The sequence below is a fragment of the Chaetodon trifascialis genome, chromosome 19 (genome assembly GCF_039877785.1).
Source record: "Chaetodon trifascialis isolate fChaTrf1 chromosome 19, fChaTrf1.hap1, whole genome shotgun sequence".
Classification (NCBI taxonomy): Eukaryota; Metazoa; Chordata; class Actinopteri; order Chaetodontiformes; family Chaetodontidae; genus Chaetodon; species Chaetodon trifascialis.
The window spans coordinates 15,347,475-15,373,946 of NC_092074.1; the positions used below are offsets into that span (position 1 = coordinate 15,347,475).

General features: G+C 43.8%; 1 protein-coding gene across 1 annotated transcript in view; it reads right to left on the reverse strand.

The window, feature by feature from the left end:
• syne1a (spectrin repeat containing, nuclear envelope 1a) overlaps positions 1 to 26,472 on the reverse strand; it is a 113,547-nt gene that overhangs the window by 54,415 nt on the left and 32,660 nt on the right. The window contains exons 46-68 of the mRNA XM_070986882.1: positions 26,227 to 26,430; positions 25,271 to 25,478; positions 24,483 to 24,595; positions 23,993 to 24,198; positions 23,736 to 23,897; positions 23,368 to 23,647; positions 22,938 to 23,110; positions 20,875 to 21,184; positions 20,634 to 20,798; positions 18,878 to 19,237; positions 17,174 to 17,310; positions 14,521 to 14,698; positions 12,076 to 12,258; positions 11,532 to 11,675; positions 10,085 to 10,240; positions 8,944 to 9,108; positions 8,369 to 8,541; positions 8,030 to 8,183; positions 7,618 to 7,761; positions 6,970 to 7,134; positions 6,449 to 6,766; positions 5,340 to 5,495; positions 3,118 to 3,288 (exon numbers count right to left, since the gene is read on the reverse strand). Coding sequence (XP_070842983.1) covers positions 3,118 to 3,288; positions 5,340 to 5,495; positions 6,449 to 6,766; positions 6,970 to 7,134; positions 7,618 to 7,761; positions 8,030 to 8,183; positions 8,369 to 8,541; positions 8,944 to 9,108; positions 10,085 to 10,240; positions 11,532 to 11,675; positions 12,076 to 12,258; positions 14,521 to 14,698; positions 17,174 to 17,310; positions 18,878 to 19,237; positions 20,634 to 20,798; positions 20,875 to 21,184; positions 22,938 to 23,110; positions 23,368 to 23,647; positions 23,736 to 23,897; positions 23,993 to 24,198; positions 24,483 to 24,595; positions 25,271 to 25,478; positions 26,227 to 26,430 — 4,425 coding nt within the window. The remainder of the gene's footprint in view (positions 1 to 3,117; positions 3,289 to 5,339; positions 5,496 to 6,448; positions 6,767 to 6,969; positions 7,135 to 7,617; positions 7,762 to 8,029; positions 8,184 to 8,368; positions 8,542 to 8,943; positions 9,109 to 10,084; positions 10,241 to 11,531; positions 11,676 to 12,075; positions 12,259 to 14,520; positions 14,699 to 17,173; positions 17,311 to 18,877; positions 19,238 to 20,633; positions 20,799 to 20,874; positions 21,185 to 22,937; positions 23,111 to 23,367; positions 23,648 to 23,735; positions 23,898 to 23,992; positions 24,199 to 24,482; positions 24,596 to 25,270; positions 25,479 to 26,226; positions 26,431 to 26,472) is intronic.

Below are 26,472 nucleotides of genomic sequence, written 5' to 3' on the forward strand. Positions count from 1 at the left end.
CACACTGCTGAGTTGAAGAAGTAAAAGACCACTTTCTGTGTTGGTGTACCAAAACTGAACCATATATGCTCTAGGATGCAGAAAGCCTGCTATCATATATTCCATTACTTTGAGGTTAACATTCAAACTCAGTATCACTGATTTCTTTGTCCTTCACCTCGTGGCTGCCCCAGGCACACAGACCAGCCTGGCAGTGTGTTTGAAAGGCTTTGAACCCATCAGGTAGACTGACACCTGCACGGTGAGATGTGGAGAAGGCTTGGGAGGTCATGGTGTGGAGAAACCACAGTGAATAATATGAAAGGAGGACCCAATTATAAGGACCCTTAACAGGCAGCAGTAGCTGCAGGGGTTTCCAGGGCAACCACAACATACACCACACACACCCGCAGACCTCCACTCGATGGGACGCTATCTAGCTTTCATCATCAGTCTATTATTGCTTGAGTAGAGAGTGGCTTCACACCGCAACAACCCCAGACCTCCCGCTACTGCTGTTGATAATATAATATAACAAGACCTGTGTCTGTGTGCACACGTCTATGTTTGCTCAAGGCATGTTCATCATTCCAGTAACAATGCCAATGAACCGGCCTCAGGACCTTAACAGGAGACACGCAGAATCTCTCAATTTCATACAAATCTGTGCAGTTAACATAGGGGCCAAAACAAGGAAGTCTGAGGTAATTGCCATTTGGAGTAGATTTAGTTCTGCATGACTTGTTACCTCCATGTCATATCAAAACATTTGCTCTCATGCTATGTCTGACATCGAGTATCCTTTTTAGCAACACTACTGGTTGTCCACATGTTGAATTAAACTTGCAACACTTTGTTGAAACCGGTGGTTCTTAAGTATACCATAGACAGTTTGTTTAATGATAAATTGGGCATTTTGGATGCAAGACAATTTGAGGAACCATTCAAACATCCGAATGGTTTTTACATGACAGAGGGGAAAAATACTTACAGTTCATTTTAGCACCTAATTGTTCCAGCAATGACAAAACAATAATTCAGTGGTCTGTCTTTTGAATGAATAAATTACCCACTGAAACCTGCTTAGCTTCAATGATGCTAACACTATGATACAGGAGAACACAGTCTGGTGAACATTACATATGAGGTTCTGAACATAATGTGCCCTTTATGCTGTAAGCTGTCTTGTACCATGTCAGCCTCAATTATCCACATCAAGTGTCTTGTGAATCCGCTGTAAATGATGAGCAAAAACAATTATGTTTCTTATTCTGCAACAGTTCTCCGGCTCCATTATCTACTGTGGCACTGTAAATCATGTTCATTCACTACTAACAGAATCTAAACCTATTTGCTTTTACCTTTTAGAGATAAACCCTGACTGTGTGCATCAGAAAGCAAAAGGGAGTTTGGGGAAAAATGTCCATGAACATTTATGAAATGCCATTGAAACAAATATACAAAGGAGTCAATGAGCACTCTTGGGGAAACAGAAATACAACCACTAAAAATAAATGAAGTGGTTAAGGTGCACTGGATGGCAACAGAGTCAGGGAAAGTGGTAGCTGTAGAGAATTTAATGATTATAATAAAAAGCTACCACAATTGCTCAGACTTAAGGGACACATTCTGCCTTCTGAAAATGCACATGTCTTACCATGATACATTCTCTCAATACTTTCATTTCAGAGCTCTTAATGAAGTTACAGCATGACTAAGGCTCAGGGGCCAATGTTACTGTATGACTTGTGCTTTTACAGTTACAACTCAGTATAAAATGAAGTCGAAATCCAACTAATGGCCCTTGACACAGCTATTGACTACTGGTCTTTGTGTCAATGCATAATCATCCAAGCTCACTGAAAAGCCCTGTAGCTCTCACCACAGGAGAATGAGTAAGTGATGGAGCACTCGTGTGTTATCTGCAGTGCTGGAAGGACACATGTGGTGACAGCATGTCTTCAGTCCCTATGCAGAGACAGAGCATCGATCCCAGACAGGGATTACTGCAAAGCCCACACCAGATGACGTATTGTAAATGTCTATGTGTGTGCGTGTCTGTGTGTGTGTATGCCTTTCTGGATATGTGTGTGACAAAGAGAAATGAGATCTAGCGATTTATAAATAAAGGCAGTGGGGAAAAAATGACAGTGGATTCAAGGTTTTGACAGTTTGCTGCAGCTTGTTAGTTAGCACTTTGGATGGATTTTGTGATATGAAGCGAGTATTAGAGAGGAAAAAGAGAGAGCGAGGGAGAGAGGAGAGAGAGAGAGAGAGAGAGAGAGAGAGAGAGAGAGAGAGAGAGAGAGAAATGTATGTGTGCGCGTGAATGTGTGTGTGATGTGAAGCGGTAAGGGCACTGCATCAATTACAGTGTCTGTGCCAGCAGGCTCCTGACACCAGCGCTTCTTCATCCTCTGCTTCACAGTGGGAGGTCTCCTCCTGCTACCATGCTTCCTCTAAAGCGGCACCCACTTTGTCTTCATAAAGGGCTGATCGATACACACATACTCATCCAATCCTATACACACACAATATGAACCATGCCAAGCAAACCGTAGCGGCGATTTTCTTTATTTTATTGCAGTCTGTGCATGTTTGAGCAGGGCTACTCCCCTCCAATGGCCATTTGACCAACAGAGCACAAAGAAAAACTGTTACAGTTATGCCACTACAGCGACTTTCTTTCAGTAGAGTGCCATCCAAATATTATAGGTACACTGATTGCTTTGCAAGCTTTACAGGTAGTTTATGTATATTTTACTGGGCAAGCATATTGTCGCTGCCAATGAAATCTGTACACTTGATGTTATAAGCAGGTACCATATGCTGCTTGGCAGAAAACGAGATTGCACAAGGACATTTTTGCTGGCTTGGATAATGCACTCATATGAGTTTGTGCTCAAATTCTCCACTGCAAACTGAAGTCTTGCTAACTCATCAAATTGCCAAGGTAATACCCAACGTCTGTGCTGATTTATTGCAACCTGTTCAGGGAGGTGTATTAAGCACCGCACCGTGCATCCAAATGCCTCGCTGACAAATGGAGGTTCAGAACTGTGAATGTGAAATTTATGTCCAAATTTATCTACCTGCACATGGAAATTGTGGGAAAGATAAAAGTAAATAGATAAATACCTCTAGTTTTTTCATCTTCCTCTCCATGGCAACGCGGTCCAGAGGTTCAGAGCTGTCAGTTAATGCTTTGAAGCTTTTCTGAGTGGAGCAGAGCCAGTCGCTAAAGGACACGCAAAGGTTCTCAGCCTCTTCGATGCTCTTCAGCTCCTCCTGTAGTTGCTTGATGGTGTCCTGAAAAATGAAAGGATGAGAACTCAGAAAGGAAGTTTCACAAATATCCTTCAAAGGACACTCTGAATACAAACATTTTTTAGAATGAATGCACATTTGCTTCACAGTGATAGTCAATATTATTACGCTTGTCCATTACTCAGAAAGAGCATTGAGCTCATAGTATAACACAAACTGACTTTTGATTTTTTGCATTTTTCTTCTGCTGTGGAGCATTTCATAGAAAAAAAAAATGTGTAAAACATCAAATTTCAGGGCCAGTTTTGTGATCATACGGCAGTAGACCACATGACTAAATACCAACAGTATATCTGTTCTTTAATAGAAAGTCAATATTGGACCAATACATTCCTATTTTGTATTTCACTTGGCAATTAACTACATAATAGTGTTACCCTACCATATTCCCATTATATTTAATAGTATGAACATAAAGGTGAATAATCTCACCTCAACAACTGCTGCCTTTTAGCCCCAAGGGTTAAAACTGTTAGTGAGACTTTGGCTGAATTTGGTCAGGGGAAAATTCAGCAAACATGGTCTGCATCACTTTCTTTTGAGGTGTGCCTCAGCAGTCTTACCTCAGCCACCGAGGACCAAAAACTCTCTGATCAACCATCAAAACACAAAATATCCGTTTCTCCCCTCCTCATTCATCTGCAGAATGTCAATAGCTTCACTACAAGGTGGAGAGGGATTTTATGTTTTTGACGCATTATCCACTTGACTGAGATTTTGAGTCAATAACATCATGAGGATGGAGAGGGTTTCTTGACACATTATTCTCTCAACTTGCAAATCCTGTGGTGAGAGGCTCCAATTAGCTGATAGTGCTGAGTGCACACCTTTTCTGACTAGACAGAGGTAACAGCTTCCCACCTCAAGCCCATAAGCCCCCCCCTTCACACAGTATAATTACAGACATCCGTGGTTTGAGAGGGATGTTATGTGTCTACATGCATATGCATTGGCTTGACTCTAAATATATATATGCTTGAGTCAGTTTTGAGAGGGGGTGAAAGGGGTATGGGTATAAGCGAGACAAAGAAACAAAGTGAGGGAGTGAGGGGGAGACATAAACTCAGATGTGTTACTGAAGGTGTAAAAATCAATGTAGTGCAGGCAAAGCTTTTACACTGCTTGTGCCGGGTGTGAGATTGCCTTCTGTAGCGTTTAATTACAGCCTTAGCCCCAGACCAGAGGAGCCTCATTGATTTTCCTTTAGTCCCCCCCAGAGGAGCAGACAAATAGAGAGGCTGGATCTGAGTATACAGAGCAACACAGGCCCAGTACACAGGCATAACTCTCAAAGCTACTTCAATGGGGTGTTACAGAAACAAAGTACGAACTCTCACTGGACTAAATTCCATGGTGAGAGAGCACAGTCATGTGTGGGAAGCCCACTGCGGGAGGAGAACTGGCAGTGCACACAACTTCTTTATCCATCATTGAGACTGTATAAAACAAAAAGTGGTTCAACCTAAATCCTGCCCATTAAGGCTGCATGTTTACTATTCACAGTGTGTGAAAAATCTTCTGGTGGATAAAAAAATTTAAAAACTATTTTATGTGTCCGGACTTCCTGACCAACATTCTTTAGTTAGGTATAACAGCTGATGACATAGGTCACAGTGACTTTCACACGCTGTACGACATCAAGGCATGCAATTACATTTCCATTGGTAAGTCTCAGTAGTTTTGAAATGATTAAAGATGACCTTTGTTGTTAGCATAGAAGGAGACTGGCAGAAGGCTGTTATCAGAGGTAACTCAAACTTCTAAAATACCATTTTAACTTGCTGTACATGTACAAGCAACTGACTTTAGTTTGTACCTCTCTAGGATAAAGTGTTTTAACAGTTCTTGCACATATAAAAATTTGGATCTTTCTCTAAACCAACGCACATATGGCGACATGATGGCTGTAAATAACAAAGGGAATATTTGCTGACAAAAGTAGTTTTTTTAAAAGTGGAAGCATCTGTGAAACTCAACAGAGTGAACATATGATATATGAATCATTGAACAGCGGACAGTAACGAGTGCCTAACCTGTATGTTGAGCAGCAGGGAATGGTAGCGGGAAGTGAGCTGGGTGGCAGTAACGCTGACACGACTACTGATGTAGGTTTCTTCCAGAACCTGCTGGGCCAGAGAGGAGAGGCCATCGACTTCTCCCTGCCGTGCTAGCACTGCCTCAAGACACCCCTGCTCAGAGGGGACAAAGAGAAATTTATAATTAGCATCTTTCTTGTTAAATCCAGTCAAAACATTCATGATTTGAATGTAAATTATGTGTTGTGGGAAATAAAAGGACAAACATGGGTGAAAAGGAAAACAAAAAACAACAGATCACATCACGAACAAGCTATGGTGCCAAGGGTCTGCATCGATGTGTGTGTATGTTTTTGTGCGTGCGTGTGTGTGTGTCCCTAAATGAAGGGGAGGAAAATACTGAGACTGTCTGACATCCTGACACTGGCAGGAAGCGTGCTCTAAAGGGAGGAGACCCAGTAGGGGAATTGTCTGTCCCCTGCTGTTTCCTTACAAATGCCTTGTGTATGTGGAGGGGAAGCATAAGTAAGAAAAGTGATGTATCATCGTGCAAGGTCCTGCGATGCCTCATAACTTTCATTTTGAAAGTCTTATTTTTGGTTTGGATATTGCTGTGGCTGAGTTTTGAGAGAGTAAATTGATGCACTGTTTTAGGAACGGACTGTGATGTGACTGACAGTCAAAGAGGAAATGTGAATCAAACACAGCACAAGGATTTTTGACAGGATTCATTTGAAGCTCTTTTCATTTAGCCCTCCTCTAGGGCCTAAAATTAGTATGGAGAAAAAGTGAGCTGCTTGTTTTTGTTCTTGTTGTCCAAAATATTGAGTTAAAGTGACTGTTAGGTCTACAGTTCAGCCGGGTACATATTATTTCTGACTGTATGTGTGACAGAAAATGATATTAGCAGACAGAAGAGCATAATACTAATGAGAAAAAGGCTGTTTATATAAGACTTCACAGATAGCATGAAAACGTAATCAGTATTACCTTGTGTTTCAAATACAGTCACAAGATATTGCTGTTAATAATATGCGCTGTCCTTCTTGTGAGCTTGTCTTATATAGACTTTAGAGCTCTTTGGAAAAACCCTGTGTCTCTCTGACCTGGAGTTTCTTCAGGTGGGTCTGCTTGGTGGCTCTGTCTGACCTCCGATGAGGTCTGATGTTTGCCACTTTCTCCATCTCCTCCAGCCACTGCGCCAGGCTCAGAAACCTTTGGCTCATCTGCCTCAGTCTGGTCAGTGTGGAGCTCAGCTGGGTCTGCGTCTCCTCCAGACGGCCCTGGTAGGCCCCCCACTCTCGCTGAGCGGTGTCCAGTGCTCGGTCCTCGATCTGGGGTATACCCCAGGGGATTACTCGCTCTCTGCTTGTCAGCACAGAGGAGAGCAAAGACTGGCCATTTGAGCAGTGTTCCTGCAGGAGCTGTAAGTGAAATAAAAAGGGGAGAACAAAGACACAGTGTGATCAAAGAGTTTGAAGTGGTTTAGCCACCAAAAGTGTCCGAGGCTTAAGTCAGGTGTGATGACAGTAATAGCGTACACTGATACAGGGAGGCTTTCCCTGACATTTGTACATTACCTGTTCATATCAATTATATTATTCAGAACACTGCACAGTATTAATACCTGCAGCTGTTGTAGTGTCTGCTCTAGTGTATCCACATTTCCCTCTGGATGGGACAAGGAGGCCAGAGTGGCCTGTTCCTGCTCCAGCCAGTCTTCAAACACATGTAAACCCCTTTGATATTCCTGATGGACCAGCACCAGGCCTTTGGCCTTACTGACTGCATTCTGCAAAACAACAGGTTGAAGACATCAGTGGTGGAATATCACAATCAACATCACAGCAGCAGTGGAAATTTGCTATAAAAAAAGAGGTCTATTGATCATTTTGCTTTTTTAAAACTTTAAAATTGTGTTTGAAAAGTACGACTACTTGCCTGATTACTGACGTCAATTGCTTGAAACTGAGCGACTTTAACCACATGCTAACATAATATGTGAGCAGCAAAAAATGTAATCTAATCTAATGTTCATGTAACGTGATCTAAAGGTGTAAATAATGCTGTTGACAGCAAAAACTGTGTAATGAATTTATTATCTGTCAAATTATGAAAATTTTCAACATACAGGTCATAGTCTTCAATAAATTGATTGAGATTTATGAAACAACATGAGGTAAGTGCTCAGAGAAATTTTCTCAAAACAATCATTTATTATTAAAATGCCTGCAGAGGAAAAAACGGAACCATATGTTGTTTGCAGTGTAAGTACCTTGGCCTTTTCTTTGAGGGTGTTGTATCTACACTGCAGCTGCTGCACCTCCTGCTGGGTAGTGTAGTGTTCAGCCATATTGGACCCCTTTGTGGCAATGGTCTCCAGAGGACTGCTGTGACTCAGTACTTCTTCATAGAGAAGCTGGAATGAAACAAGAACACATACAGACATTTATTCTGTGGTATTAATAAGTGTAACTATATGTGTCTGATGTAGGGCTTTCTATAAAATAGGTGAACTTTTAAATTTGTGAAGAAGATTAAAAAAGAAAAACTGGAAAACATGGCAGCTGTTCTGTATAAACTTGTAAAAGTTCAGGCCATACCAAGTTTCACCTCAATGCATAAATCAAGTTTACAGCATCTAGTGCGGCTTTTTGAGGCCAGCTGTTATTAGCCAGATGTGATACCTTGGTCTTCCCCAGGTTGGCGGTTTTGTCTCTCATCTCAGAGTACTGTCTGTCTGAGCAACTGAGGGTCTCCTCAACCCGGTCCATCCACAGCACAAACTGACCCACGTCCTCCTGGTAGCTGGTCCATTGAGACAAGGCACCTTCCAGCTGACTGTTACAATGACAGCAATGTTAACACACAGGGGGAAAAACACAAAAACACACACAAACAACGTGCACATGCAATTGAATCTAAATCAGTGTAACCTTTCAAGCAACTGAATGGATCAATGAAGTGAAACTTGACAGTTCCCATTTATCAGCTGACAAACTGATTGATTGGTTCATGATAACAACCTTTTGCACTGAATAGAGGCAGAAAGCAAGGAGTCCCATGAGTCTTTAAGGTCCTGGATCTGTTTGCGAATCACTGGGACCCCCTCAGCCGACGTGTTCCTCTGGACTGCTTCTCCCCGCGTCAGAAGCATCTTTAGCTGGATCTCCCTCTCCTGACGAGCAGCCAATAAGGCCTACAGACAGGGGGTGAAGAACGGACATAAAATAACTATCTTGAGTCGAAAATAAATATCTTTATTTTGCTTTCTACACCATTAAAGAAATGCATTAAGTTGCACAGGTGGTCACCAAAAATCCAAGAATTGCCAGCGAGGCAATGTGTCACCATAGTGATATCTTTGGTATCAAGTGAGAAATGCTGCTGAACTGGTATACACTACAAATAAAGACAAATGAACCATTATTACAAAGCTGAGTTATGCTATGCTAATTTCCTTAAATCACAGATATGATGTTATGTCGGCCTGACACACTGTAGGAAAAGCACTGTTGGAAAAAATAAAGCAGTAGTCCAATCTGTGAAAGTTGCGCCATATTCCTTAAAGACATCCCACACCCGTCTTGTCCCTCCTTACTTCCAGCTGTAACATCCGGTCCTCTAACACGCCCTTGTCGGTGGTGGTGGAGATGCAGGTGCTGAGGACCCTCTGAGCTTCACACACCCAATCCTGGAGCTCCTTAAGGCCCTGAGAGAAGAGGCGGTGCTCCCCTACAATGCGTTCAATCCTGGAAGCCTTATCCTTTAGAGATGAGAGCACAGCACTGTAAACACACTTCAGTTTTTCCATTGGTTCTGAGAAGCAGGGTAGTACTGCATTGATTGCTTCCAGTGCACAGCAACAGTGTCTTCATATATTTCAGTTTGAATTTGAAATTACGGTCTTGTTTTTCCTCACATTCATCTCCGGAGACATTCCCACCCACACAGTACAACACAAACACAATGTATTTTGTTTGCAGTCATCACCCGCACATCTTAAAACATCTGCGTAACTGCAGAATGGAGAAAGGCAGAGCTGCAATAACAATCTACAAGTGGCAGTTTTAAATGATTTCATTCCTGTTTCCATGTTTGGCAGGGAAGAAGACCTAAAAATAGCGCTCCGCTTGCTAGTCGGCAAAGAAAATAAATCTCATTCATCATTGTTGGGGCACTCTCATTGTCCTGAGGTAAGAGAATTGTGCTTTGCGGTCATTGTAATGTTTTGTTTGAGGCTATATGAAATTTATCATAAGAGTGCGACCCATCTAATGAGAGCTTCAAAAAGGTCAGATTCTCAAGCACTGACATGTTTCAGCTCTGGCATTTTAGAAGTGCTTCAGTGGATGAAAGGTGAGCTCAACAGACTTGGCCTTTTTCATGTTGATGAGGCGGCAACTGCAGGGACCTTTTGGAGGTGAGAGATAGATTACTATGCTCAGGGAAATTACTACAGATAGGGAGACTTTCTTGGGGTGCAATCTTTTCACCCAAGGCAAGCTGATTACAGCAACCGTGACTGATGCGGAACTGGGGAATAAAGCATGACACAGCAAATAACAGAGAACAACAGTAAACAACATGGCTCGACAGACGGCTCCATAGTTTTTAGCTCAAACAGTACATGAATCAAGCAAGGCACGGTTGAGCATGCTGCAGCATTTCTCAGGCAGAAGCACAGATACGTTAAGGGGAAGAAAGGGGATGACAGGGTTACAGGGTGGAAGCAGAGTTACCTTGGTTAAGTTGCTGAGGGCTAGATACTGTGCTGACAGCTGGGACACGCGGTGGACGAAGCCCTTGCCGGCTGCTTGTCCCTCCCAGAGACGATGAGCTCTCTCCCTGAGCCTGCCCAGCTCTGCCTCCCGACTGGCCATCTCCTCCAGTACGCACTGGGCCAGTATGAAGCAGGAGGAGGAGGAGGATATGGAGAAAGATGAAGGAGCAATAGGATGAAGGTAAGCACAGTTGGGAGGGCAAGGTTAAAAGTGACAGAATAAATGGAGCGAAATGGAGCGGCGGTGTGGAGGAAGGACAAAAAAGTATGAAAGCGAAAACAGAAAAGGTTAGGTGTGAGAGGCACAGAGGAGGGATGCAAGGTTGGGTTAACATATCACAAGAACAGACAGAGTGACAGGTACACATCAAAATACACGGATAAGGACGGGGGAAAGAACATCATAAAAACCAGCATCAGCAGTATTTCTCTTGATGTTCATATTTAAATAGAAATACGGTTATTCAGCAAGACACCACAGCACAGAACAGGGAGAGGAGACAAGCCTGATAAAATACTGCGAAGGCGGGGAGGGGGGGTATACATGTGAAAAGGTAAAGAGGATTTTGCCAACACAGGTTCACACACTGAAGCCTGCATGTATTGTATTATACTTGAGGTGCTGGGGGAAGAAATGTAATTGCTTGCGGGGCCAGACAAAAGGCAACGAGGAGAAGTGCTACAGTGGGCGACAGAGTAAATACAAAAATAGCAACAACGATAAGGGCAGAGCTTTGAGATGGGCTTGATATATTTTTTTCTCTTTTGTCAGTTTTATCTTTTTAACGCTCCGTGCCTCTCTTCCTTTTTTGTCTCTGCCAGACATGGCAGAGGCTGTTATCGCATCCTGAAAAGGGCCTTTTAGCCACGCAGCGCTTCAGCTGTGACAGAAGGAGAATTAATTAGATTTCTGGACTTTTCCTCTGACTATTGTGTCAAGACGCTGCTCTATTTTGATCCAGTGGTGCTCGACAAATGTAATTAGGTCCTTCTCTTTTCCCAGCTGATTTGAGATTGTACTTAAGGGAGGCATATCTGATGGAAAGCTACAACTATGTAGTATCCCTAGAAAATCTACTTAATATTCAATTAATGGTGCAATTACAGGGTTTACTTGAGTGAAGAAAGGAAATGAGAGAATGTGATAGTAGCTGAGAGGAGAACTGTAAAAGGCACACCCTCAGTATGACGTAATGAAATTGAATAGAAAATGGATCCTTCTGTATGGATTGCAATGCTGATGTATTGCAAACTGTATTGCTGAAGAAGTGGCTGTAAAACACTGCAAAAACTAGGAGACAGTGAGAAATACTGTGAGGAATCAGGAATTCACTGGTTCAATAACCCCAGGCAGAGTGAAGTCACATGTAGCTGTGTAAGGAGCCTGACTTTGGACTCCACAATACCTGAAGTTTGCTGAGCTCCTGCTTCTTGGCTGGAAGGTCATGCAGCCGAGCGCTGCTCTCCTGAACTCTGACCTCTGTGCTGTTCAGCCAGTCCTGCAGAGGCTCAGCACTGGCCTCAAACTCCGTCATCTGGGACTGCAGGTTCTGGAAATGTGACACTTAACTGGTCAAATGTAAGTAGAGGAATTCTCATATAAACTGATTGTGTACTTATATTTTCAATTAAATCAATTAGAATCTGGCATCAGATGTAAGATGCATATCAAATCATATATTATATGTATACCCTCTCAAGTAATTTATACTCACAATAAATGTGACAAATTAAACCAAATGAGTCATTTCCATAAAGCATCTGTTGCCAGGAAACAGACACAAACATGGACACACTGTATAGATACTAAGGCTGCATTAATCTAAACATTCAAACGACACAGTGTGCCTTTATTTAACTGCACAGTCCCTCTGAGATTGAGATTTTCTTGTACAGGGAAGACCGTAGCCAAAAAAAACAGCAACCAAACAAAAGTAAATGCTGACCAACCTTGAGTGCATCCTCCCTCATCTGAAGGTTATTCATCAGGCTCTTCCAGTCTTCTCTGGCGTTTGCCACCTTGGCCTTGATTCCCTCCACTCTGTCTTTGGACACCACGGCCATCAGCAGCTCCCCACTGGCTCCTACTGTACTCAGCCTGGCCTGGCCATGCTCCCTGTCACTCAAGAACTCCTGTGGGAATACACAGGCAAAGACAAAGGAACTGTGAGTACTTAGCACAAACACACACACACAAAGGGAGGAGGGTGTGAAAGTGAAAGGAGGGAAAAAAAGAGAAATGGACTGAATGACAATCCCTAACTTCTTTTTGTCTTCCAATTCTGAAGTAATGGCTGATGGGTAACTGAAATAAACATGGGCATTCTTTCTCTTTTTTGGGGAGGGGGGTCCCAGAATCGCACTCCACACTGTCAAAAACAGTAATTAGACCAAGTCATTACTAATTCCATATGCATGGGCAGAAGGAGGCGTCTGACCCAGGGAGGCAATCGCAGATAAAGAAAGTCAGTGAGCCTGAAATGTGTTGGTTTTTACATAGCTCCTCCATACCCACCCGCAGAAACACACACACACTCGCACGCACCCCTCCCTCAGAGCTGAGCCGATGACAGTAGCGCAGCAGGGACCACTCCACCATCTGTGCAGTCAGCACATCACTTACACACACTACAGCTTCAGCCTCCGCTCGCACACACACACATTTGGTACTGTACAGCCACACGCAAGCGTAGCCGGCCTGTGTCTCTCTCTGTTTTTCTTCATGAGTGTGTCTCTTTATTTATCTCTCTCCTCTGTGTTCATTCACTGTCTTTTTCACACTTACTACCATTCTCGCCCTGCCAATGTAACTGTATCCCACCAATTAAGTGTGACACAATGGATGCCCCTGCCCCTCCCACGCTGGCCCTCCTGGAGGTCAGCCATGTGGAAACATTGTTCCACATTCCTCACCAAGTCAATAATAAATAAAACATGACTGCCTCAGTATTCCTCTCCCCTCACCATCATATACTCTATGACATTCCCTCTCATGCTCAAAGCAGCACTAGAAACTTCTGATGGAGTGCACACGAACGCTCCTGCACATCTCTTCAAGTGACTGTTGATTAAATAACTTCCACGTGTTAAGAAAAAAAACAAAACAAAACAAAACAAAATGTTGGAATAAAATCAAGTTCTGCTCTTTGTAGTGTACAATTACTGTCTTACTATTTAAGCTCAGCTCAAAGCATTAATGCTAATTCCTTGGAGGTAACGTAGTGGTGGACATGGTCAGGTGTCTGAGAGGTAATTAACTGTCTGGTGCAGGGATGTGGGGACGTCTACGTTAACCGACAAGCACCCGACACTTTGCCAGGGCCCTGGGGTGCTCTAAAGAGGCTGCCAGACTGTTACACCTGCCAGCTTCTCAGAGAAAGACACAGAGACTTCCCAGAAAGAGAGACACACAGATATTTTGAAGAGAATGGCACAGCGACCCCGCTGTGAATCTTTCTCTCATCCCTCTCGGCTCTGTGCCCACTTTCAGCTTATCCAGCCTACGGCAGGTCCCGCCACTCCGACAAGCCCACCAGTGGACACTCAACAGTGGGCATGTCAATACAGACATCCCCTTGAGCAATCACCCATTGAAAGTGGATTGATTCTTCAACTATTACATCATTTCACTTTCAGAAGTTCCCTTTGTGGGAACAAGCTTTGTTTAGCCTGTGAAAAAGCCATGCCAAGAAACTGAAAGCTAGCGATAGGTTGGAATTAGTAACTGTGGATTTAGAGTGTATTTATGACGTGGCAAGCCAAAGGTGGAGGAACACAAAATGACTTTTATGACAACAAGATTGTTGACTTCATTCCCTCAACAGGCTGCATGAGTCTGGTTTATGTAAGTGAATAAATTACACTCCTCTAATTCTGCTGTCAACCACTACTATCATTACTACTTGAGTGGAGCTAATAAAGAGTATGAGACTATATGGCCATTCTGGCTGGTAGTCCTCAAACACAAGCGTATGAATAAGTGTTATTGCCTGTCCTGTAACCAAAGCAAGTTATTAAAACTGTATGTCTTGCTCAAAAGGCTGGATTAAAGTAATATTCTGTGACATTCAAATAAATATCAATTCTACTACTCTCTATCCCGGAATAATATTGCAAGATGTGATTAAATCTGTATATTTGCTGTTCTTTGTCTGAGAGGTCTGTCCTGGGAAACGTCTGGAGGTGATGGACTTTATATTTCAAGCAGCAATAAACGGAATCAAAGCTGGGTGAGAGCAGTAACAGCTGAACAGGCTGGGAAGGAAGTGTGATTTCAAAGTGTCCACTTCCAAAACACCACAGTAAGGACAGCACAAGACCACACCAGAGTTTATAACCATAGTGACGATTAAACAAACGTCCACTGTAATCAAGAGCAGAAAAGGCATCTCTTACTTGGATCCTCTGCAGAGCGGTGGAGGCCTCAGCGACACTCTGTGGCACATCAAAGCATTTGGCGGTGCTGATTTTGGCATTGACCAACCACTGCTGGAAGTCTCTCAGGGCTGCACGGAACCTCTGCTCCAACAAGCGCTCCTTATTTTGACACTCTCTGGACGCACGAAGGCTGAGACTGGGGGACAAGAGAAACGTTAAGGACTGATTTAACACGCTCACAGGTTGAAATCCAGCTTGAGAAATTAACAAAGAAAGAAAGGGGGCTGCAACCAGAGGAAGTGCGCACTGTCTACTATGTGCCATGTGCTCATCAAAACAAAGACATGTGCAGATGCTCAGATACTGTACATACTGACATCACACTATGGAGGAGGAGGAGGAGGAGGAGAGGCCTGGGAGATGAGCAGGAGTGAGAAGCGGGCAGGTGGAGAAATGGCAAAGTGGGTGAAGTGGAAAGAATGAGCGTTGGGGCAAAGAGGGAGAGAGAGAGTGGGGGATGGTGGTCAGGGCTACTGCGAGGGAGGGGGTTGAGAGGCAACATATGAGTGGGGCAAGAGTTCACAGGGGTGACAAGATGGAGGGAACAAGGGATGACAGATCGATGGCGAAAGAAGAACGGTGAGATGGAAAGGATATGACAGGGACAGAGTGTGTGAGCGAGAGGTTACAGTGAGGGGTGATACTGTGTTTAAGAGATACTTTGACATCTTAGTGGGTTGTATTTTTTCTGTTGTACATATATCCTACATGTAGTACAGAAAAGGAAATCGACAGAACAGAGGTCCCTCTTTAAATTTATTTTATTTTAAGAACGAATAAAGTCAGGCTGGAAGCAAGATCATATACCACAATACTATAAATCAAAATTTAAGGTCAACAGTCAGGAAAGCAGCCCTGCTGGCAGACAAGGAACCTGGAGTATATATGTACCGTTCAAAAATGGAAAATCCTAATATGCATATCACTGAATGAAAGAATGAAATTTAAAATGAGGAACATAGAGGACAACAACAGAAAAGAGTCATTGGATTTCATGCATACTGGGCAGTGGGTGAAGGTTAAAGGGGGGCGACCGGGAGAAGTGATGGAAAGGATGACAGCAGGGAAACAAGGTGCGCAGCTGGTTAAGAAAGAGTTACAGTCCAAGGGGAGGCATGAAAAAAGACTGCAAAATCACACACAACCTTCCACCGCACCACACACGTATGCACACAAATACCCTTGAGTTTTAATGATGCGATGAGGGCATGAAAGGGTAACACAGTGGGGAGAGCGTGAGTGTGGAAGAAGCACTTTTTTCTGCTGTGACAGACAAAATCTGGCATGTGCTATGAAGAGGACGGGGGAGTTTTTCTCCTCTATCTCTTCTCCTCTGACACTTTTTTTTCACTCAGTCTCTCTCCTTGCGCTTCTTTCCGCAGTGCTTAATGCAGGACAGGTGCAAAGAGCACGCAGGCCAAGTCCATTACAGACTAAAAAGCCAAGTGAATGAGGAAGGGTGCTGTTTTTGCCAATCAGCAGCCAAAGCCAATTACCCGCCAAAGCATCTCCAACAAGTTGACCTCACTCAGGTTGTCTGCCAATAAATGTTAGTCACAGTGCTTTTACACGACCCTGCAATATCTCAAAATGGCTGCCTTCATATCACATTCATGCAAATTCAGTAGATCATTTGTGCTACTGTAGACGTCCATGCATGCATGTGTTGAATATGTATGGTTGTGTGCATGCTTGTTCTTTTGTTCCCACTGCTGTTCATTTGAAAAGGCACTGCATGGTGTGCTCACAAGCAAGCGTAAATGAACACAGGCTAACTTGTGGTCTCAAAAGCAGGCAATTAAAGCTCAGTAAATAGGCTAAAGCATGCGATGTATCAGCGTGAAAAAACCAACCATCCAAATGTGTCTGATTTCCCTCAAACCACATTCAGCCTTGAATAAAATTAAACCGGAGACGGACACAAACCAAAACAAACACAGCGAACAAGCGGAGGTGAAGGGAAGGTAGCTAAATGTCGCGTAGCAACTGGTGGCTCTAGTGCTCCCTGTCATCCTTCACCTTCGACTAGCTGACACACACGTCAGGACTCTGAATACGTGATGGCCACACACATGCACATACATGCACACACTCCTCCAACACAAATAAGCTTGAAAAACTGAGCACTAATCCTGCCCACTCAGAAATGTGAGGGGTGTTTTTGAGGGAGAACTCTGCCCTTCCTCTAATGTGGCTCTTGGATTGGTTTGCTGTGTTATGGAATGAATGAGCGTGTTATGCAAAGTCTGTTTTGTGTATTTTTCTTATTATGTACAGTACTCTTTAGCCACAGGGCTCAGCAATACACAATATTATAAAAGATATGTTCCAAGTCGGTTATCACAACACAGCAAATATATGCAACATTCAATGAAATTATGCAAAGCAGCTATGTTACGTATGAAATGATAGCAAATTCTGTTTTATTCAACAGAACAGAAATCTATAGAACCATAACATGGTAAGATGATTTATTATCTTGCTATAAATCCACCGAAAGTCCATAAATGACAATAGAAGTTATCACCCAGCCTTAACCCACGTGATGAAAACACACACAGTGGTGTTTTCCACCACACAGTGTTCACTAAAGCGGATAGATGCCTCTCACCTGTTGTGCTGCTTGATAAGCGCAGTGACCCGGTCTGATTGTGAGCCCAGGTCTCTGGAGTATCGCACCAGGTCATTCAGTTGGCCTTTCAACTTCTCAGCCATCGGCTCGGCGCTCTGCAAGCCCTCCAGTATATCCTAAACAACACAAAACAGACACCAGCTGGCTCAGAGAGAGAGAGAGAGAGAGAGAGAGAGAGTGTGTGTGTGTGTGTGTGTGTGTGTGTGTGTGTGTGTCAAGGAAAGACAAGCACCCAACGGATCTGCATGACAGTGTTCAATAAGTGCACTCGCATTCCTATTCACACCCTGGCTTGGTCCTTTTCCCTCTTCTCACATTCACACAATTCACACACACATACACACACACACACACATGCGCCCGCGCTCCAACACATACTCACAGTGCTGCTTGTACAATAGCATTTCTGTTCTTCGCGGAGTGTGTCAGGAAGGAGCTGTGGATACCGTTCTCCCGCTCTCCTCAGCGTGCCTCACATTCTGGACTCACACAGTCATGAAATCCTGTCCCATGAAATATGTACAAGCTCACTCTCTGACTCTCTGACTCTCACCCGCTCGCTCTCTTTCTGACGTATTACCAATAAACAACCCTCCCCTCCCTCTGTTCCCGTGGACTCGTTGCTCTGCTCTCCCTCTTCTCCTTCCCTCTTCCTATCGTTCCACTACTTTCTCTTGCCTCCTCTCTCCCTCCTCCCACTCCTTGCACTCAGTCCCTCTCACACATTTTTCCTCCCTCTCACTCTCTCACGCTCTCTCCCGGTGGAATTCAGCTGTCAACCCTCACAGATGCAAGACTGGTTCAAACGCGCACAAACGAGCCCCCAACGAAAACAAGGCTAGATACAGGAAACAGGCTGGAGGAGGAGAGAGAGAAGCGGAGGAGGGGAAAGACTCCTCCTCTGTTCTTTGACAGCCCCAAATTGAGAAAAACCGGAGAAAGGCATGGCCGAAGAAGCCCAGGGAGGAGTGTGAGGGTCTAACGGCATGCCTTTGACAATACAGACAAATGTCACACTGTAAACATCCTGTGGAGGTTAGAAAGACAGCGGCAGGGGAGGTGAGGAGCAGGAGCATCCAAGAAATAACCCCTGAAGTCGAGAAAGACATCACTGTACGCTTCAGTTCAAACAAGTTGGAGTACAGAAAGGGGAAGGAATAGAGGGAATGAACGTTTGGGAGGGAGAGATAGTGGAAAATAATGGCAAAAAAAAACAAAACAAAAGGGGGAGGGGTAGAGGGGACAGACAGGGAAGACTGATTGAGGAGAAAACAAGGGAAACTGATGGGATTGTAGCTGTCACTCCTTCGTCATCCCAGTAAAGCTGATTTACGAACTAATCTGTTTTCAGGATTTACAAATAGAATGGATAATTACTGACGGGGAAATCATAGCTGAATGCAGAGGATGTATGTCTAAACAGGGTGTGTGTGCGTGTGTGTGCGCGCCTGTGGGTACTTTCCATTAGACAATGCTAATCACCTTCACAAAAATTAGCATGGTACAATACAGCACAGTAGCCGCTGTCAGTTCTTTGCACAGTACAGTTTGGCAGCCCATATCCCAGCTGAATAGAGGAGTTTTATTATTTATCATTTTTTTAAATACACTATTGTGAGCAGATGTACAGTGAATCATTTAAACATAATGCTGCCATTTATTTAAAATCTCCTGCCACCATACCTTAGCCAGCTGCCATCCCTCCACTGCTTCCTCGCCGTTGCTCCGCCCTTCAGCTTTAATCAGCTCCTGGCTCCACCCCCTCAGTCGTCCATCTAGCTCTTTTAACTCATTCTCCAGCCTGGCGGTCAGTCGGTCGTATTCCTCCTCCGAGGCTGTGGCGGCAGCCAGGGCCCCCTCCAGGCCGTCTCTGGCCCTCAGGGCAGCCCCCTCCCACTGCTCCAGAGCCTGGGACAGCGCCCCCAGCTGTCGGTCCATGGCCTCGCAGCCACCCGCTGCCGTGTGTTCCGCCGTGGACGCTGCACTCCGACGCACACGGCTGAGGCGTTCCCGGCCCTCCAATAGCCGACACTCCACACGCTCCTGAGGAGGGCGGACAGGAGACAAAGTTGCTACGGAAACAGTGACCACAGAAACTGCAACCTCCGGATGTGCTGTCGATTCTATTTAAAGCTGCCTACATGGATTTTACATCTCTTGCTCCATCACTCTCTATTCTTTTATCTCTCATCTCTATCTTTTATCTGACTCTGTCTTTGCACCATTTGTCCTGATTCATTCATTCTCTGCACCTCCATCTCTCATTCTGCGCGGAAAGGTAGCACTTGAAAGTGAAAAGCAAACACTTGAGTGTGATATGATAGCAGTGATCTAACAAAGGGATTAAAAATGAAAAAAAAAAACATGATGATTTGGTTGTGTGTAGTATAAGGATATGAACATTAACCTTGAGGCCATAAACGGGAAATGAAATGGTGCTAACTAACTTGTGCATACAATAAATTATCCTTCCTCTTCTACTGAACGCTTCACACCATGGCTCTACAAACACACATTTACAATGTGATAATTAGGACCCATGTGTGAAATTTAAATGCAAATCAATATCTCCTCAAATATTTTCTCTCCACTGTAATTGCAGAATTGTTGAACTTGGAAAAGCTTAGCTGTAAATTCCACTGCTGCTCTCTTTCACCTTTTTAATACGGTTACAGATCAACTTGCTGGCAATAAAATGTGCCAGGAGAGATATTTGGCGGTGATACAGGAACAAACTGAGAACCAATTCCAATTCCCTACATAGTTTGCCCTCCTTCATAGCAGGAGTCCATTAAGATTAGATAGGTTCAGATAATTCAGCAGTCAGTTGCCTCAGCAACAGATTTTATATATAACACCTTTAAATTGGGTGTAGTTTCACAAACACATCCTTGAGGCATTCCTGTGATTTACACTGACAGTGGTGTTAATTCAGTAAAACATCGCTGGCTGTTACACTTACTGTATTTCAAAATAAAAATTACACCATTACAACCAAATAGTGTCATCTATCAATGACACTTGGTTGAATTTTTTAAGTACTCTTATAGCGTGGACTACTAATGTACACAGAGGTAATACCATTTCAATAAACATGCCAAGCCTGCATAAAAACAACATCATAATAAGGTCCAGCAAACAAATATATTTTTAACAGATGAAGTTCAAATAAATGTAAAACAGTTTGTTTTGACAATAATGTCAAGTAATAAATAAATAATGGCACACCTATGCTCACTCTTCAGCACAATAGGCCTGTCACCTGTCAGATGTGCCACACTATTATCTGTCAATGTATGGATCGGGAACTGATCAGGACTGTTTTTCAGGAATTGTCCGATTGTCAAATCTTGACAAAAGTGTACACAAAGAGAACAAAAGAGGTGTCAGTCGGCATCAACGAGAGGAATTTTTTTTGCATGTTGACATCCTGCCTTACCCTCACTTCTGACAGTTTCTTTTTGATGGAGGCAGAGTCTCCTGATGTATCAGACCAATGCTGCAGCTCCTCTCCAGCAGTCATCAGCCAATCAGTGAGCTCCCTCACAGCCTCCAGGTATTCTTGGTGTTCTAACACCACGGCCTGTGCTAGGCGTACTCGCTCCTTAAGACAGACAGACAATGACTGTCAGATAATAATGCCCTTATTCAGCGGTTCACAATATTACTGAAAATCGTACCTCCACCAAGGCTGTGAGGTCATCAAACTGAGCCTGCAGCTGGGTACGGGCGCCGTGGTTAAAGCTGGCATCACCAGTCTTCTTGAACAGTTCTCTGGCTTTTTCTTCCAGACTGGACAGCGCCACCTGGTGGTCTTCCAGGTCAGCCAACAGGGCTCTGAGTCTCTCTAGCTGGGAGGCCTTTTCTCTGGGCCCTGGCTGGGGAGTGAGAGGGGCACACACCTCCCGCTCAACAGCCTCCATCCAGCACCGCAGCTGGGCAGCACCCTCCAGGTATCCTCCCCACTGTGACACGGTCCACTCTAAACGACTGCAGGGAAGACGATCACTTTGATACTTTGATCAGCAAGCAATATCAAGCATTTGGTGATGTATAACTAGTGTAAAGTATAAGTTAGTAAAAAGTGGTAATAGTATTTCCTTTTTTCTGAGTAATCCAATTGGTACCTTAAACTTAAACCTGATAATTGTGGTACTGAAATTCTGTACATATAATGCTTAAGACAAAACACACAGGTATATGTTTCATACCCATGATACAGCCAGGAAATATAAATTGCCTGTACTGCTGGCTTAGTGCCTTTGTCCCCATTATAGGGTAGTTCAAACACACACGGACACAGATACACACCCACAATTTTCCTTGCCATCTGTTACCCCTGCATGTACAAATAACGCCAATATCCGCACACTCACACACACATCTCTGTTTCACCTGCTACCCCTCGCCTCCTGTTATCCCTTTCCCCTTAAAACCCAAACACACCCCATGTGTGACCCACTGTTTGCCATCCACCATTTAGTCCCTAATGAGATCAATTTTTTCTAGGAGGGGCCGTAATTGCTCAATTACACATACACACACACACACACACACACACACACACACACACACACACACACACACACACACACACACACACACACACACACAGAAAAGAACACACTAAATCAGATACATCAATCAGAGTTACAAAAGGAGACAAATATTTCTCATTATGTATTTAACCTAATAGTAATTAATGGGATTGAGACATCAATCGATCATGATGAAAATAACCTGTTCCCAAGACAGAGAGTTTTTTGGCACACAGGTAAACGGCCTCTAAAATGTCCACAAAGGTAAATGTTTTAATGGCACATTAAATAAGCAAATATCAAGAATGGTTGACTGAAATTTTTGTTTGCTGTTCACTGCAGTTTCTCCATATTCTATAAATGCAGTTACTTCAATCTTTCGTAAAAAGACTACACAAACGGGTCAGGAGAGCTGGCTCTGTCCTGGACTGCCCTCTAAACACCGTCGAGGAGGTGGGTGAGAGGAGGATGTTAGCCAGGCTGACATCGATCATGGACAGCCCATCCCACCCCCTGCATGAAGCAGTGGGAGGCTTAAGCAGCTCCTTCAGTAACAGACTGCTGCATCCGTTGTGTAAGAAAAAAAACTCTACCGCAGGTCCTTCATCCCAGCATCTGTCAGACTCTTTAACTCCAGCATCAGTGAATGTAGCACTGTAGTGTGGTGTTTTTTTTTTTGCACTACTGTTATCAATGCTAATACCATTACATCTTTTAACTGTACAATGGTACAAACACTGTATTTATTATCCATGTTGGCAGCAGCATTTTTATACACTGTACATACTGTACACATACAAAGACTTGTTTGATGTTTTTTTATGCAACAGATTTTGCAATTCAACATATGGCATTGGTAGTTTTTTCATAAGAATATTGGAAATAGTCTTTTTATGGGCAGTAGTATTTTTATAATCGGTACATAATGTACATATACATAGTTGATTTTTTATTCTTTATTCTGTGTCCTCTTTATCTTGACCCTTCTATGCAACTGTTTTTGATTTTTAACACTTTGCTGGCTGTAACAACTTAATTTCCATGGCGTGGGATCAATAAAGTTTTATTTCATCTTATCTTATCTTACTATGACATGATGACAGAATATAGGTCAAAGGTAAGAGCACCTTAACACCAATTCTGCTGTAGAAATGGCTTTAACTGCTCATTATAATTCAGGTTATGGATCAAGGCGAGCAGTCTACCTGTGGCAGCTCATGGCAGTCACAAGCAGCGTGGCCCAGGCATCCTCCAATTCCTGTAGCTGAGACCGGACCACTTCCTGTCCAGCGGCTCCATAGCTCCGCAGGGCCAACTCACCCTTACCCATCGCCATATTCAGCTTGACCTCACCCTCCCCTTTCAAAAGCAGGATGTCCTGTGCAAACAGAGCGGGGTCAGAGTGAACTGGATTGAAAAACCAGACTGTTAGATGAGAACTTTCTCAAGCAAATAGCCCCCTCTTGTGTATCTTAGAGGAACTGTACGCTTCAATTGAAGTCTGTCCAAAAACAGCTTGATCTGAGTGAATTGATGAGGTAAAGAACAATATGAATGTGTACAGTCTTGGAGTCCAACAATCCCTTCATGCAAATTACAGATATGTAAAGTCTACTAGCCAAAACACCTTCATACCTGCACAGTCTCCAGTCTCTGCTCTAACTGCTCTTTGGTCCCCATGGTGCTGTCTACTGTACCCAGCCTCTCCTGGATCTCCTCCAACCAGGCCCACACCCCTTGGAGGGTCTCTCCAAAGGCCTGGCTCTCTTGGCATGCTCGCAGCCTCTCCCTGGCTGCCTTAAGCAGAGCCTGGTGCTCCATCTGGATCTGGCCTGTTACTCTGACCTCTCCTCCCGACCCCCGGCCTGCTTCAGACAGAGACTGGGCCTCCTGGCAGAGACGCTCGATGGAGTCCCTTGTAAGAGACAATGATATAACAATGATGTTATTGCCCATTCTGTTGTATCTATAACATATGGTCTCACACACCCACATAAACACACCTTCTTGTAAGCAGTCCCTGATGGAGGTTTTCAATCCTCTCCAGCTCTTCTGCGGCGTCTGAGGCTCCTTGCTGGCTCTCTGCCCCAAGAACAGGCTCGCTCTTGAGGCTGAGATCCATCTGGTTCAACCAGTCTCTCATACCCTTCACACAGCCATTAAAACTGTGGAGGACAGGGGAAGGGGGAGGACAGGCACGTTGCAAATTAATAAAAATTCCTTTGCATAAATACATGTCACAACAAGAGGGATAATTTACTTTTTCAGAAGGTCAATACTCTCTTCCAAGTCATGCTGGCTCTGAGAGCAGCTGTCCAGGTAAGTCCTCCACTTTCTCTGACAGGAGGAGTGATATTCTTGGACCTGTGCTGCTCCAGCTTTAGGCAGGTGGAGCTGGAGCCTCTCGGCTTCCTCACAAACCCGAGAGAGACGCTCCTCACCCTCTGATGTCCGTTCGAATGACACCTGTGAATGTAGGAATAGGAAAATGTTGCTAATAAAAACGGATATGTCCCTGCTAATTTTAAGAAAAAAGGAGCCATTATTTATCATGACCTTTTATGGTAAATTATGTGGAAAGTATGAAATAATTGTTCAATATCATTCTAAAATCATTTTGGTGTTTAAAAGCATGCCAGTATCAACAAGTGAAGTTACTGACCTGAGACATGACGTGACCTGAACATGCCTTCAGTTTACACACCAGCACCATGAGAAATACAGAATAAACACATGACACATAACAGTACCTTTAGTCTTTGCAACTTGCTTCCAAGGATGGCAACATCTCCTGATTGACTGGAACACTCTTTCACCTCCAACTTCAACTCTGCGAGCCAGGAGTGGAAGTCCTGGACGAGCTCTGCTTCGAGGAACAGACAGAACAGGTAGACTAAAATCAAAAGAATTACACGGTGACAAGTTGAGGAAAACTGGTGTGTGGTGAAATAAAGGCAAAGATAATTTAAGTAGTGAAGAAACCCGAAGGAGGAGAGCGAGAAGAGGCGATGTGTTGCTGCAGATGGGTAAGTGTGGGCGTGTCCATGCTGTGCAGCACTGGGTTGCCTTGCCAACAAGCCCAAAATGACTCCCTCGAGAGCAGATGTGACGAGAGCGACATTACTCTCCGAGGCACAGGTGTGTGTCTGAGCAACGAGAGCGCACCGGTGTACCAGACAATGTGTGTCAATGGAGTGTGAGTTGTAGTGGGCGGATTGAGTGTGCTCTGGGGAGAAATGTAGGATAATCAACACTAAATCTGTTGCACCACTAACATGAACAAATGACATTGCATCATGTAGTTGTGCACTGTTTGATTGGGTGATTATTAGCTTTTAAGTGCTAGTAAAATGTTTATTTCTCCTTACAAGGGAAGAAGTCATGGTCACTACCTGAGCGCTGTTATTGCTCCATAAATCGATTGATGTATTTGATGCAGGTAACGAAAAACAAAGCTCTCTAAGAAATAATTTTGTAAATATAGAGACTAATCTAATGCCACAAAATCAAAACTTAGGTACACATTCATATCTCTTACCGTTGAAGTGAAGCTGTAGCCCGTCTTGCAGGTTGCCCCTGGTCTTGGCGCAGCGCTGAGCAACAGCCTCTGTCCGCTTGGCAATGGAGGTGAGGTCAGCAGAGAGGCACGACAGCTCCTGTGAGGGATGAGACCTGCACAGGGCACTCAGAGCATCTCTAGCCGAGTCCATGTCTGCCCTCTGCTGCTGCACAATGCTCTGCAGGTCCTGTAGATAAAAAAGCAGTGAGGAATAAGAAGACAAGACGTCATGTATACTTATAATTAAGGCTACAGGGTGGTGGCATATTGTATCCTACAGCTAGAATTACTGTCTGCTCAAAGGATGCTGTTATGTAGCTACGCAGTCAGACTCACCAGATATAGAATGTGCCTGTGAATCTGCCTGTTACCGATCTCAAAATCCCCATCGTACGAGTTAACCAAGTTACCCTAACCTGGTCGCTTATGGTAGAAATGTAAAAAGCTAGTAGTTTTTACCTTTTCTTTTGCAGGGATGTAGTTATTTTAATGCCAGGTCTCGCCACCCCACATGCAAAAGTAAATGTTCTTCCAAAACAAGTATGCACTCTATACGTATATTCTAAACAGTAGTGTCACCTTCATGATGAAAGTTACAAGTAATAACATGTAGTCACAGGAGAGCAAGAGGATCATTGAGACACACTGCTGCCTGTACTATTCCTACAATACTCCTGCAACATTTGATCGTTCAGTGCTGCTGAAAATACACCCACAGGCTGAATCACCTTTGTAACAAAATATTATAGGGAAGACATGAGTGCAGATATGTCCAAGGTGACCTGCAGCAATGCCCTCTGGGAGATGTTTTAAGTAGAGGAAAACTTTATGGTGCCTTCAGGTGTAAGTACCATTTTTCTATGTGCTGTAAAGTATGTTTAGTTCTTGAATTATTGTGTTTCTGCATCACACTTAAGGAAATGATAGTGTCATACCTTAACTGTACCAATGTCTTCAGGAGAAGTGGCTTCAGTGAGGTCAGATAATGAACCCTCAACTGCCTTCAGCCGCTCGGCCATCTGGGACATGAGGTCCTCCAGTCGCTGCTTCTGGAAACTGAAGTAGGTCAGAGTGTGTTTGGCCTGGTTGTACACCTCCTGCGCATGGGCTATTTTCTTCCTCAGGTCTGACTCCACGACCTGGTTCAATAAAGACATTTAGCAACACTATCCAACCAAAAT